The sequence below is a fragment of the Leuciscus leuciscus genome, assembly GCF_965113295.1.
Source record: "Leuciscus leuciscus genome assembly, chromosome: 14".
NCBI classification, from domain to species: Eukaryota; Metazoa; Chordata; class Actinopteri; order Cypriniformes; family Leuciscidae; genus Leuciscus; species Leuciscus leuciscus.
This window is the reverse complement of record NC_138738.1, coordinates 31,893,826-31,907,839: the sequence shown is the minus strand read 5'-3', so window position 1 is coordinate 31,907,839 and position 14,014 is coordinate 31,893,826. Positions and strand designations below refer to the sequence as shown.

Sequence of the window (14,014 nt, the reverse complement as noted above, 5' to 3'; positions counted from 1 at the left end):
AGGAAAGGTTTTTTTTTACCACAGCCTGTACTGTTTCAAGAAAAACAACATCTGTCTTACCTTTGCACAACATGTTCTCATTATTAACATCTAATTTAAAATACTTTACCTCTGTTATGTTCACTGAATTAAACCAACCATTAATAATATTAATAATATATAAAAAATATTTTTTATATAAAAAAAGTATTATCTATTTGCATTGTTTTTATATCATCACTGTTTCAATTTAATTTCTTAAACACTGCATCATAATAAGTGAATTCTGAAAATATAATAGCTATATTTATCCATTAAGGCACTGATATAGACCCATTGTGGTGGTTGGGTTATGGTATGGGCAGGCGTATGTTATGGACAACGAACACAGGTGCATTTTATTGATGGCATTTTGAATGCACAGAAATACCGTGTGAGTGGCCATTTTACTGTGGCCAGCCTAAGGCACACCTGTGCAATAATCATGCTGTCTAATCAGCAACTTGATGCCACACCTGTGAGGTGGATGGATTATCTCGGCAAAGGAGAAGTGCTCACTAACACAGATTTATACAGATTTGTGAACAATATTTGAGAGAAATAGGCTCATGAAAAATGGGGGCAAAAACAAAATTTTGCCATTATAAGCTTATTGAATGATAAGAAAGCATCATTTTTGTAAAGTATCACACCACAGCATGTCTTTCTTCTGACTATTCTATGATGTTTTACAATGTATTACAAGTTCTGTCAAAATCCTGAACTAAAGTGTAGGCTATAAAAAAGGGCAGACTATAAAACTGCAACAATTTATTTTGGCTAACATGCTTTTCCCCACTATTCTGTTCTTTGAAGTTCCCTGTCCTCAACCACTTGTTACTCCACCCCCCTGAGTTTCAACTTTGCACAGGTAAACGCACTGCTGCACGAGTGCAGTTGTGGGTTTGTGTGTATATTACTGCCAGGAAAAGAGGCCTAAGCAGGAAGACGTGTTTCGGCCACAACTCAGGTGATTTGCGTGGTAAAGGAACTGCTGCACTTCACTCACACAATCTGTGAATGTGAATAAACCTCAGTTGGTACGATCACCTGTACACTTACCTGTTTATGCAAAAAACTTTGGTGTTTGTGTTTTTTTAATTTTATTTAATGACTAATAAGTGACTTAAGTTTGAGCAAAATCTTTTTTTTAAAAACTTTAATGCTAAAAAAGAAATAACGTATACATTTAAATTCAAGCTCGACAAATAAAGGTTACGCACAATTTTTTTTGGATAATCCAGGAACATTTAAAAAGAGAATCTGGCCAAAGGCGAAAGAATTTGTACTCTTTAAAAGCAGGTCATAGATTGTTTACAGCTATCAAGCTTTGTCAAGTTTCATAAAAAAGAGATCAAAGAGTAAGAGAGAGAAAAGGAACACACAACCCCCCACCCCAAAATCACAAAGAAAGCAACACACTGATGAAATTTCCTTTTCTCAAACCACCTCGAGTAAAAAAACAAAGTGATGCATGTCGTTATATGGAAAGTTTGTCAAAGTGCACGCAAGCATGCTTGTGCACTATAAGACAGTGGCCTATGACCACTGTTGGATATAGCATCTCTATATACATGTCGTTATAATTAATCGAAGTTGAGAGGAATTGTGGTTTTAACGAAAACAGGAAGATGTAACCTATCAAAACCACAATACATTATCTTGGTATGGTACGTCAAATGGTGGAGGAGATTAAAACCCCACCCAAGCAACCCGAGATCACACTGTGGATATCACTTTGCCAAACAAGCATAAAGGCAAATAAAGAAGATCAATATATACGATCACCTGTACACTTTCCTGTTTATGCAAAAACCATTGGTGTTTGTGTTTTTTTAATTTTATTTAATGACTAATAAGTGACTTAAGTTTGAGCAGAATCTTTAAAAAAAAACACTTTAATGCTAAAAAATAAAGAACGTATACATTTAAATTCAAGCTCGACAAATAAAAGTTACGCACACATTTGTTTTTTGATAATCCGGGAAAATTTAAAAAGAGAATCTGGGCAAAGGCGAAAGAATTTGTACTCTTTAAAAGCAGGTCATAGATTGTTTACAGCTATCAAGCTTTGTCAAGTTTCGTAAAAAAGAGATCAAAGAGTAAGAGAGAGAAAAGGAACACACAATCCCCACCCCAAAATCAACACAATATATATCTCTTTGAAATATATATATATATATATATATATATTAATAATATTTTTAGCTTATTTACTAGCTATTAAAATATATAGTGATGTTTTATGTGTTTACATTTTAAATTAGTTGGAAATATGCTTAATAGAGAGCAACAGTTGGGTTCCGGAAGTAAAAACGATTCCGTATCACTTCAACTTAGTTTTAAAATAATCGTGTTTAACAACGGAATAGTAAAAAACTAAATTACCCATGATAATGTACCGAAAATTCCACCAATCAGAGATTCGAAACAAGCTAAATGCATCAAAATAACTCTTTAGCTCCGCCCCACTCCCATGAAGCACTGCTAATTAGTTACGTAATCAAGTCAGTCTCTCTACGCTTTCAAAATAATTATATATTTCAATATATGTGCATATTTTGCAATGAACTAAAAAAGAAATAAATAAAAGAAATATAGGTAACACTTTACAATAATGTTCATTAGTTAACATTAATGTATTAACTAACATGAACTAACCATGAGCAGTACTTTTGTTACTGTATTTGTTCATCTTTGTTAACGTTAGTTAATAAAAATACAGTGATTCATTTTTTTCATGTTAGTTCACAGTGCATTAACTAATGTTAACAAGATTTTTATAATGTATTAGTAAATGTTGAAATTAACATTAACAAAGATTAATAAATGCTGTATAAGTGCAGTTCATTATTAGCTCATTCTAATTAATGTATTAACTAATGTTAACTAATGAACCTTACCTTAACATATATATAATCAACACTTTAAAAAAGTATATTCCTCCATTGTTCTTAATTCGATTCTGTTCGCAGTGCTTCATGGGACTGTAGTTTTTTCTATCACTGAAGGCATAAAGTACCTTTGTATTTTTTACTGATTTTCATATGAGTTACAGGACTGAAAGGAACCGATCTCATCCCAAGTCGTCATATACTGACCTCCTAGAGGTCTAACCCTAACCCTACCCCAGACCTAAACCTACCCATTACCGAACAAAGCTCTGTGCGTCTCTATATTGACGCTAAAGGGTCCCATGTGCGTTCGATGTAGACGAAATGTCAAAAGCGTCAGTATATGACGACTTGGGATGAGAATGCGTTGGTTTTTAAGCAAAAAGTTATCAAATACATGACATATGGCCACATAGCATACATGCTAATAGCACAAGGACACTGAGCAAATTCTATTGACTTACCTAAAGTTCATATTTTTAAAGTAAACAAATAACATCTAAGAAATAATTTAGGTAACAGAACAGTATTTGAGATTGACCTTCTCAGTCATAGTTACAATTTCATCAAATTTACAGAAATTAAAATGAGAGGACTTAATAATGATCTTCCCATTGCCTTCAGAAGATCCAGAGGATGCAACTTCCTGTTAAAAATGTGTCTTGTGGAATGTTCCAAGTTTTTTTTTAGAGTGTTAGGGTATGTGTTAGGGTAACAGGACTGAGTGAAAACCCAGGGACTCAACTAAAATGTGTTTTTTATCTAAAATATATATTTTTTTCATGGATTTTTTTTTTTTTTTGTAGCATAGATTGGATATAAAGTCCCACACCAATGCAAAAAACAAAACAAACAAAAACAAAACATTTTAATAATTTTATTTCAGGGTAAAGTATAGAGATAGAGACATGGGGACATGCAACAAATGCTATTTTTTAGCGTTCTAGGTAGTTTTTATTATTTGTTTTTAATTGTAGATTTTCAATTTGCAGTTAGCTTAATGTGTGGGACAATTTGCTTAATAATACAATTTATTTTAGAGTTCATTTTCATTATAACTGAATTTTTTATAATGTCCTGGGGACAGAAATGTCACCCTTTCGGTGGAACGGCTCTTAAATCAAAGTTTGTAATGTTATGATTCACCTTGGTTCATGGCTTATAACGCTTTAACAAAGACAAAAATCTCTATGTGAGAAATGGATGAAAAAAAGAGAACCAACGTCGCTGATAGAATTCCAGTATATCAAGTATTATTGTGACATGAGGCATCGCTTGCATTGCTCTAGTGGTTTAGCCAGCCCTGGTATCTTATCAAAGGGAAATTAAAGTTAAATGCTTCAGAATTTGCACCTGAAACATTGAATTTTTGCATAATGCATACATTTTAATCAGAAGAATAGCCAAGAGATGCAAAATAAACAATGTTGCTTTCGATGTGAGCACAAACCTTTTCTACTTTCATTTAGGAAAAAGTTTCAATGCAATAAACATTTTATTCTTAATTATTCAGTGAACATCAAGACATGTAACTTCAGAGACTTCAGACCTGTACAACAGTCAAACTGCTGTTTACAGGAAGTCAGTCTAGTCTTGTCTGTATAGTTACATATGACCTGTTTCCTTCACCGTTTTCTACCTCTCAAAATGAATTGTTTATGCATGTATATAGTAGTGAAATTCCCCTCAAGACATATTTTGTTCAAACACTGATGAGAAGTGTCTTAGTCATGTCTTTGCTTAATAATGAATGTGAAAACATAGGCGATTACTTTTTACCCATGAAACTCCCACTCAAAGTTTCCACTTGATTCTTTTAGGAAATTGCATGGGGAAACAAAACCTCGCAGACCTGCCAGACATTGACATCAAGCCTAAAAGCTTTTCATTAATTCATCCGTTCTCCAAACTGCTTCTCCTCTAGGGTCGCCTTGCGGGAGCCTATTCCAGCATCTCAGGCCACAGTTGGGGGATGCCCTGGAAAGATGGCCAGTAAGCTTTTCAACATCCCCATATAGTTTCCCTTAAAGAAATATAAGAAATGAAGAAGTACAATTCTAAAAAAATATTTCTGACTAGCAAAAAAAAGAAGAAGAAGAAATGCAGTTAAAACAGGAATGCAGAAGTCTTGAAATTCCAGTCCATAATGTTCTGCTCAGACAGTAAATGTAGTTATCTTTTCAATGAGATGATGCGAAACCTGGTATTGTTAAAATGCAACAATACAGCCATTTGAAAATGTACTGTAGAATGTAAAATGTAGAAATATGATATCTGATAAGATTGTGGTTGATCACACATTTTTACACCTAGGAAATCATTCTAGGTTTGATCAAGAATTGCTCAGACCACATTTCAAACGGATCAGTTCAATCACAGTGTTTTGCAATGTAAATTGGCTGTTAACTGTGCTATTCAATTTTAAAAAGAGATTTTAAGGTGTGGAATTCACATTATAGGTCAGTCAGACCTGTAAAGTTGGAAAACATCCAACTAAACCATGTTTACATTAAAAAAAAATAGTAACACTTTACAATAAAGTTCATTATAACATTAATGTATTTACTAACATGAACTATCAATGAGCAAATACATTTGTTACAGTATTTATTAATCATTCTTAATTTTAGTTAATACAAATACAGCTGTTCATTGTTTGTTCATGTTAGTTCACAGTGCATTAACTAATGTTAACAAACACAACCTTTGATTTTTATTAGTAAATGTTGAAATGAATATTAACTAAGATTAATAAATGCTGAAGAAGTATTGGTCATTCTTAGTTCATGTTAACTAAGGTAGTTAACTCATGTTAACTAATGAACCTTATTGTAAAGTAAAAAAAAAAACATCACTTGATTTATAAGCTGTTTTCCTCATGGGGACCAAAAATAAGACATCTTGTACATTTAAAGTTTTCATTCGTCTTTTATTAGTGTTCAAGATAATTTAAACAAACTATAAATGTCAAAAGAACTTGATGGATATTACAGATCATGACAATAGGCAAGAAGTGTAATTATGCGAGATAATTATATGATTGAATGAATGAGGAAGGCTTTTGTATTTGAGGAAGGTTGTCAATATCTAATTGCACACTTATACATATATAAGGCAAAAATAAACAGAACATTTATCCATTCGCATCAATGTCTTTCATTTTTATGACTCTCGCCTACAAAATAGACTACAACGTCTTAAAACAGCATGCACTTGAAATAATGAAGATACGTAGAGAACGAGATAACGTAGAGTAAGTATTGTGGCAGGATGTTTGGAAAATGTGGTTACTGCAATGTTCTGCTGTCCTGTCACGTTTTTAGTTTTTTTTAGTTTTTTAAATACATGCAGTTATTAGACTGCTCACTGGTTTTCTCCAAAACGTGATGCAAAGATCCTACTAAATCCATGTTCATTCGCAACTTGTACATTCTTCAGATTTAATAACAGTAAATTCAGCTCTTTTTGATTCTATTTGTACAGTATGATGCTGTCAGACAGTTTTAGTGAAAACACTGAACCCAGACACTAGTTCTCTTAACTGAAGTGATGAATTAGATTATTTAGCAGTTGTGATAACCATTGATTAACTGTGTCTAGAGGCGCTCAGGGAGAACCCTGAAATCCGAAATCATTCCTGTTGATAGAACATGGTTTTAAAGGCAGACTGTCGGTACTGAAATCCAGTGACATGTTCACTAGACAAACCCAGGTCCATCTCTGGAAGTGGCCAGAGAGGAAGCCACTGAACAATCTCGAATTTATGGATGAGGTGAACCGTGTCGATAAGAACACCACCACTTGCTAATGCTAATTTAGCCACCATTGCTGACCATGCTGGCTGAAATATCCCCGCTTGCATCCAAGCCTAGCTTTTGCAGGTCCAAGCCCATACTGGCCAGCACCTGGAGCAGAGTCATCTCCTGTTGTGTGGCCTGGTCAATCAGGGCTGGACAAGTTGGATTGCACTGTGGCCATTGACAGTTATCGATGAGATGAAAGGGACAGCCCTTCAGAGCGGTTTTGCTGTTCTTATTGGCCTCCTGAAGACTTTTGTCCCAGCACTGCAGAGCACGGGAAAGTGACGTCCCCTTGACCTGGAAATCCATCCAATTACTGAAAGAGAAAAAATCCACAAAAGGAAAAATTGTGTTTTTCATAACAGTGCGAACAGCACAGACCACGTAGAATCTGATCTTTTCCTAGATACAGGTCTGTTTCGTATGCGACCTCAGTCTGAACAGTCATATCAGAATTAGAGAGACTTTTACGTCACTCTAGATAGTCACAATTCTGCCGCAAAAGATTTTACATACAAATGACGTGATTTTGTACATTTTAATGTGTTCAAAAGACAAAAGCCTTACACGGTTATATAACTTTAATTTTAAATAATAACTGTCAGGTTCAAATAATAATGAATGTGTTCATCATGCTGCAATGTTGAGAAAACAGAAGTGATATAATTTCTGTAAATGCAGTGATGAAAAGCTGTGACTGTGTGTGTAATTCCACAAACCTGGAAGACCTTCTGAACGTATACAAGCAGTAGGCTTATTTAGAAAGGAAAATTTAAAAGATAAAAAGTTATAGGGAGAATCAATGAATTATGAATATTTGACTGCCATTGTGAGAATAACATGTAAGCATGTAATCAATAAAAAAGTGACTGTAGTCTGAATATGAGTAGCCTATTTTAAAAAAATACATCCCCAAGTCAAAAATTTCTAGTGACTGATCACATCTAAATTTTTCAATTAGTCTGACGTATTATTTCTCATTGAGCCAATGTTAACAGACTATTGCAACAAGAATTGCCCTTGGGCCAATTTAAAAATTTAGATGTGACCAGTCACTAGAAAATTTTGACTTGGAGAGGTTAGAATTTTTTTTACAGTGTATTTAATTAATATTAATATTAATTATTTATTAAATAAATTATAACTATTATTTTAATTATATTAATTATAATCTATGTATTTTTAAGTCATCCTGCGGCCCCCTTGGAAGCTTGCTAATGCCCCTTTAAGTGCACTTTAGACGTAAGTTTTAACTAATTGGCAATTTAATGTCCCCTCAGTCTAACCAGTCTCTTTATAAGCAGCTTGTGTTTCGCCATATAGTTTCACGGTTCACCTCACAAATCATCTGTCCCACTGCTCTCTCAGCTGAGCTCATAGACAGAGCCATTAATTAAGTGTGAAACCATGAGGTGGCATTTTGGTGACACCTAGAATGCATCATGATGGACGAGTGTTCAAATGCAGGCTGTGAGCTCACCCATGAGGAGTGTGTCTCAGGGTGCCTGCGTGTCCTTACCTTTTGGTTATCAAAGTGTGGGAAAGGCAGGAGGGGGCGAACACGGCCCTAAAACAACATACAGAAAGACATTTTAGTACACACAAGATATACAACCTTTAGCAAAACACACAGATTCATCATGTTTGCTTCCTAATATGAATAGTAATTATCATTGTTAATCAAATTTTACACTGTACATTACTATTGATGACATGATTTTGATGTGATTATTCAGCTATTAGTAACTTAATACATTATGAAAGTAATGTACTCACGTAACATCTTTGAAAGAGTTTTTAAACTCTTTTCCCAGGTTCTGCATGTAGGTCCACTGCTGCTCTGAGAGTGACTGGCCACCCATATAAATGTTCTCCACTCGTAGCTGTTCCTCGTCGAACAACCACTGAACAACAAATAGCGGAGCTACAAAGGGACACATCCTTATTTTAAAGGAAGTAATTCTTATTAGCATTAGCCACTTCTGTGAGAATGTTTTCATTCATATCGCACAGACAGCACACCCTCACCGGTTATGTAGGAGTGCAGTTTGTGTCCAAAAAAGCATTGCCAATCCTCGCCTCTTTTATACTGTTGCTTGCACTTTTCTGGAACAACACCACTCCAGAAACTAACAGAGATGTTAAATCATCAGAAAATAACAATATGTGGATGAGTTATGAACTGAAGTTGAATTCAAATGCCTAATCCTATATGAGAAACAGTATAGTTGCACAGTATGAGCAACAAAAGAAGTGCACTTGATTGTGCACTTGTAGTGTAATTTGAATCTTACATTTTTTTTTTGTGTGTATTTGCAGGTAATATAATATTACAGTTTTTCTCAATCGCTTTGGCTCAATTCTCAAATGAGACTGTTTTCCCCCTCAAAAGTTCAAATCTCTCAACAGTAAGCTTCCTGTTTAGGTCAGATTTGAAATTCTTCACATGTGTGCAAAACAACAAGTACAATTGTCTACAATTTGCACAATGACTAAGTGCACATGGCTTATTGATCAAAACTTATGAGTGAAATTGTCAAACTCTTCACAACTTCTAAACATTCTTTCATCATGTGAGCCATCGCATGCAAAATTATCCTTTCAGTGTTCAAAATCTGTCAGACATGTTATATCCCATAAATAATTCTTTTTGTAGAAATGTGTTACATGTAAACTGAATATTCTTGTCATTGAAGAGCAATGGGAAGATATGCATGAATATATATGTATGTGTTAGAGAAAGACATAAAAGAGTGTGTAAAAATGAACAAGGAACCGAGAATTTTCAGCTTACATGTAACACATTTCTGCAAAAATAAATCTACTGTAAATACAAATGTTCATTTTCTTTTTGTGTACTACAGTATTGACTTTTCCCAGTCAGTTTTTACCTACTGTCTGCATTTGTATTTAAAATGCTCAGTGTGATACACAGACAAAACAAAGCAGTTAGTGTTATCAAAAAAGTAGGAAAAAAACCCCATAAAATTTGTATTTAACACATTTTTCCATGGTGATAAAACTTCTAAAGATTTTGACCCAGTGTTTTGGGTGAGTGACTACGTTTTGCAGACATGCAATAGAGTTGTGATGTTCCAGCGAACAGCTGTGACAATTGCACTTACACTTTCACTTTCGAAAAATGTGCCAAAGCGATTGAGAAAAACTGTAATGAAATCAAAGCTCACATTAGTGTACATTACTATGTTTTTAACACACTTAAGTACACTTTGTAAAATGTCAAATTAAAAGTTTTACGTTGACAATGCTTATAAGTACATTCAGCAGTGCACCATATTTCAAAGACAATATAGGTAACTTTACAGTGTCCTTGTTACACATTTTACATATAGTTACTGTAGTAATAACTATAAATTATGCATAATTACATGCAACTAACCCTAAACCAACCAACCATAGTAAGTACATGTAGTAAATTATTATTACTCAGTACTTAAATGTATAATTACACTGTAACACAAACACCTTAAAATAAAGTGTAACCCAATAGAATTTAAAAAGATTACACATAAAGGTTTACTTAAGTGGGTCAAAAAAGCACTCGTTCAAGTACATATTCAACTAACTGCATGTAATATAAATTATAATTATAAAAGTATTATACATTTTCATTTAATTGTGAATAACATTAAGTGTCCTAAATCATTATTCAGGTCACTCTTAAGTATTTGTGTAATAAACTGTAAATTCAAATGTTACCAAAACCCCATAGCTTGAGTGTATACTTTACCGAAGTCCTTTTTTTATGGCATCTACAGGGGTGCAGGAAGCACTGTCTGGACAGTCAGGAACCTTTTGCTGTTTGCTTTCCAGAAACCAGCCTGAGTCGACAAGGCCGCGCACCTGAGCGTCTGCACCCAGCTGCTCCAGAAGACTGGACACCTTATCAATGTTCAGTAGCACACCTGTTCCACCGGCACTGCAGGACAGAATAAAAACCTTTCAATCCCAAAATATGACCTCAGCCCCCAAAATCTAGTTTGTCAAACCAATGAACTACAAATATCGCTTTGAATATGAAATGACTTTAACAAATGCTTTGGGAAAACCAACAAAGCATGTTGCTAACCTTGGAAGAATCCTGCATGGCAGGACACATATATAGATATTATGTCATTGTCTATAGCATTACAGGCTGCAGTTAAAAATTTAATGGTAGACAACAGGATGTGCTGAAAATAGTGCTTCGGTCAGTGTATGGAGGTGGTCTTGTGGTAAAACTCAAGGGGTGGTCCATGGACGGGAATAGGATTTCATGGTAATCCAGATGGCTCTGTTTCAATTGTTCATAGCATCTTGTTATTAGATCTCAATATGCAGCAACAGGTGTAATGGTTGCTAGTGTTCTCTGTTCATAAGTTAATTCAAATCCAATTATGGGAATTATAATAGTTATAGTTCTTTGTGTAAATAAATTGCAGAACATCCACAAATATAATTGTCTGAGCAATAATAATAATAATAGTTAACCTCTAATCCCTTTTTCGAGGCCAGACAATGCAGAAAGCTCACTGTATTTCGGGATTAATACTGTTAATGAATCTATCTTTTACTACAAATCATTTCCATAATTTGAGGAACATACAGATACAAATCAATGTCGTGAATGTCATGAACTTTATTTTCAAGCAGAGTTTGGTTACACAGCCAGTGAGATCTCACCTCGTTCCTGCCAACATCACAACTTTGGCTTGTTTCAGTCCTTTTGGGGCAAGATCTTTGATCACCTCCCGAATGATTTGAGATCCCATGAAAGCATATTCTATGGCAGAATAAAGAAATAGAGCATCCTAATTTTGGTAACAAAAATGGTAATGGTCAGACCAAATGCATCACTGAAATATGTACCTGTTTCCTTTCCCTGTTTGGATTTTGATGCTGCTTTGTTACCACTCCACACATCACTTGAACAGTAGGGAACAAACCTAGTTACATAAGAAACATCAGATAAGATACATAAGTCAGTCAGATGTTAATTATATAGGTGATGTAAATCTCACTCTTGAATTTTTCAGAAACTTACACAATATTGGCATTATACCAGTGAGGATTTTCATCAGCTTGTGTTGATAGCAAACCACTCCCTGCAAATAATTGTTTTCATTAAGAATCACTGAAGTATGGCTTGCTAGCAGATGTGTGTCTGTTTAATATCAGCCTATACCTTTGCGTGTCTGAGGCCAGTCAGTCGAGCTCATAAGTCGGGGGATAGCTTTGTATCTGGAATCACAGGTCTCTTTGTTGTAGCAGCACCAGCCACCTAAATATGATTAATTGGAATTAACCTCACATTAAGCATCCTTTGTGCAGACTTCAAAAGCTTAGACAGTTTGAATACTGGCACACATTTGCTGTATTTAACTTGTGATTCCTCCCTTCTAGTAAAAACAAAAACTTGCGGTAGAGGGGATAATCTACCATACAGATTTAATCTACCATACAGTCTACTAAAATAATATTAGTCTACTATATTATTTTATTCTTTTAACAAAAACAGTCCAATGAATCCACGTCAGCCTGTTAGAACAGTTACGGCTTATTATTGTAACAATTACGTGTTTAGTAAGTTTATTAGTCTCTCCCCCTCTATTTAAAGTCACTTCCTCTTGTTGAGGGACGTTGCATTATTATTTATGTGCTCTCGCCATCTTGTATTGTTTAATTTTGACTTGGCTAATTCAACATTGCATGTTACTTTTCTTGTCCAGTGAAACTATATATCTTCTCGACATACTGGTGAACCAGCTTGATGTGACGTGCTCCGAAAAAGCAAGAAAAATGTCGTCTAAGAAGATGACCAGAAGTCAAAATAACGCAGAGCACCGCATTTAAGTTCGCTGACCTCTCTCGACAAAATTAACTTTGTTTAAAATACTCACCTTCCAAAAATATCAGCCATCTCTTACTTCCTTTGAACTCCTTTAGGTAAAACCTGTGGGACACAAATAAATATAGATGGTCTGGGGAGCATATGAGGACCATATGAGGACATTTTCAAAACGGTCATAGGACCAATATTTAATGCGACATCACCACACTGCTACAATTTTGTAGCTAATGGTCTTACAGTTCATTAACTTGACACATACAGTTTAATACAGTACAAAACTGAAAATTGCCAAGTTTATTAAATGCACCTCTGGCTAGCAGTGAAGATATCATTGCTGTGTCTTACCCAGCGGCAGTACCGTCGTTGCATGTCACTAATGTGTTTTTAAGAAAGTACAGCTTCATTTCATCAACGGGCTTGTTGACAGATGCACTTTGTTGCGTGGTGCCGCGACCTCCGGGATTTGTTTCTTTACTGGAATCGGCAGCACCTGCCAGCCCAGGGTTTGGGTCATCTTCAGGGCCATGCTGGGTTGCCTCTACAGCTTGGCTGTTAGGCTTCTTTGCAGGTTTTCCACCCGGCTTAACATTGCGATTGTTGTTCTGGCAAGAAATGAGTCCCAGCAGAAGCAGGAACATAACATGACACAGAATATTCATATCAAATCCGTCAGGACCTCCCTAAAAAAGGCCAAACAGAACAGTCGGCATGAAACGATTTGCAGCAACATCTTAATTTTTATCATAAAGGGCCCATGCTTTGAAAAGACACTGCTTTTAATTCATTTAATGACTTAATCTGACACCACCAATTAAATTACAAGTGCTCAACCTTATGGCCACAGTCTTAAAATGAACACTCACCCCTTTAAGCAACTGGTCCTGGTCCCCAAAAATCCTCAGGCGCTGCGGGAAATGTGGTTTTTGAATTGATGCTGTGCTGGCGTCCTGAACAGATCCTTGTCTTTGGTTGTGGTCTGTGCTAGATTTTATAGTGCCACCATATGGGCAGCATTTCTCAACATCCCCTTTGAGCTGGTGCCAGCTCTGGGCTGCAACCAATGACACACCAAACCTGGACGTCTAATGGCGAGGAGAAAAGATAACATGCGCTCTCCCAACCATATTTCAAAAACTTCCCCTCCCCACCTAACTTAGTCTCACAACAAGCCCTCCCGCCCTCCCCTCGACTTTGATTTAAACACCTACATGGTTGAAATACCTGCATAACCCAGCAGCTACATGGCATGTGGCTCTAGGTCATTGGAGCAGACCTCTCCCAAGCTCACTAAACTCTTCACTCACTCCTAATAATCCTTTGAGTGTCTCTTCTGAAAATGTGAACTCTTAAATTTCAGATGTTAGTAAAATGGCAGTGAATTGGGCACAGATTTACAAAGTATCTGCTGATTTTAATGCTAGGGTTAAAGTGTGACCTTCACATAAAGCTGC

General features: G+C 35.5%; 1 protein-coding gene across 1 annotated transcript; it reads right to left on the bottom strand.

Annotated features, from left to right (window-relative positions):
• Positions 1-5,820: 5,820 nt before the first annotated feature.
• notum2 (notum pectinacetylesterase 2) lies at positions 5,821-13,692 on the bottom strand. Its single transcript, XM_082189713.1, has 12 exons — positions 13,427-13,692; positions 12,909-13,243; positions 12,613-12,665; positions 11,898-11,993; positions 11,757-11,817; positions 11,582-11,658; positions 11,396-11,495; positions 10,464-10,652; positions 8,741-8,841; positions 8,489-8,636; positions 8,232-8,279; positions 5,821-7,028 (listed from the first exon to the last, which is right to left on the bottom strand). Exons 2-12 carry the CDS (start codon positions 13,220-13,222, stop codon positions 6,728-6,730), a joined length of 1,488 nt encoding a protein of 495 aa, XP_082045839.1. The 5' UTR covers positions 13,223-13,243; positions 13,427-13,692; the 3' UTR covers positions 5,821-6,727.
• Between the last annotated feature and the right edge of the window lie 322 nt (positions 13,693-14,014).

Bases quoted from the DNA above. Each gene is read 5' to 3' on its own strand.
- notum2 (XM_082189713.1), bottom strand. From the start codon at position 13,222: ATGAATATTCTGTGTCATGTTATGTTCCTGCTTCTGCTGGGACTCATT. The intron at 12,666-12,908 runs GTAAGACACAGC...TGTGTCCCACAG, and splicing joins AACGACGGTACTGCCGCTGG to GTTTTACCTAAAGGAGTTCA. The intron at 11,818-11,897 runs GTATAGGCTGAT...AATTATTTGCAG, and splicing joins CTGGCCTCAGACACGCAAAG to GGAGTGGTTTGCTATCAACA.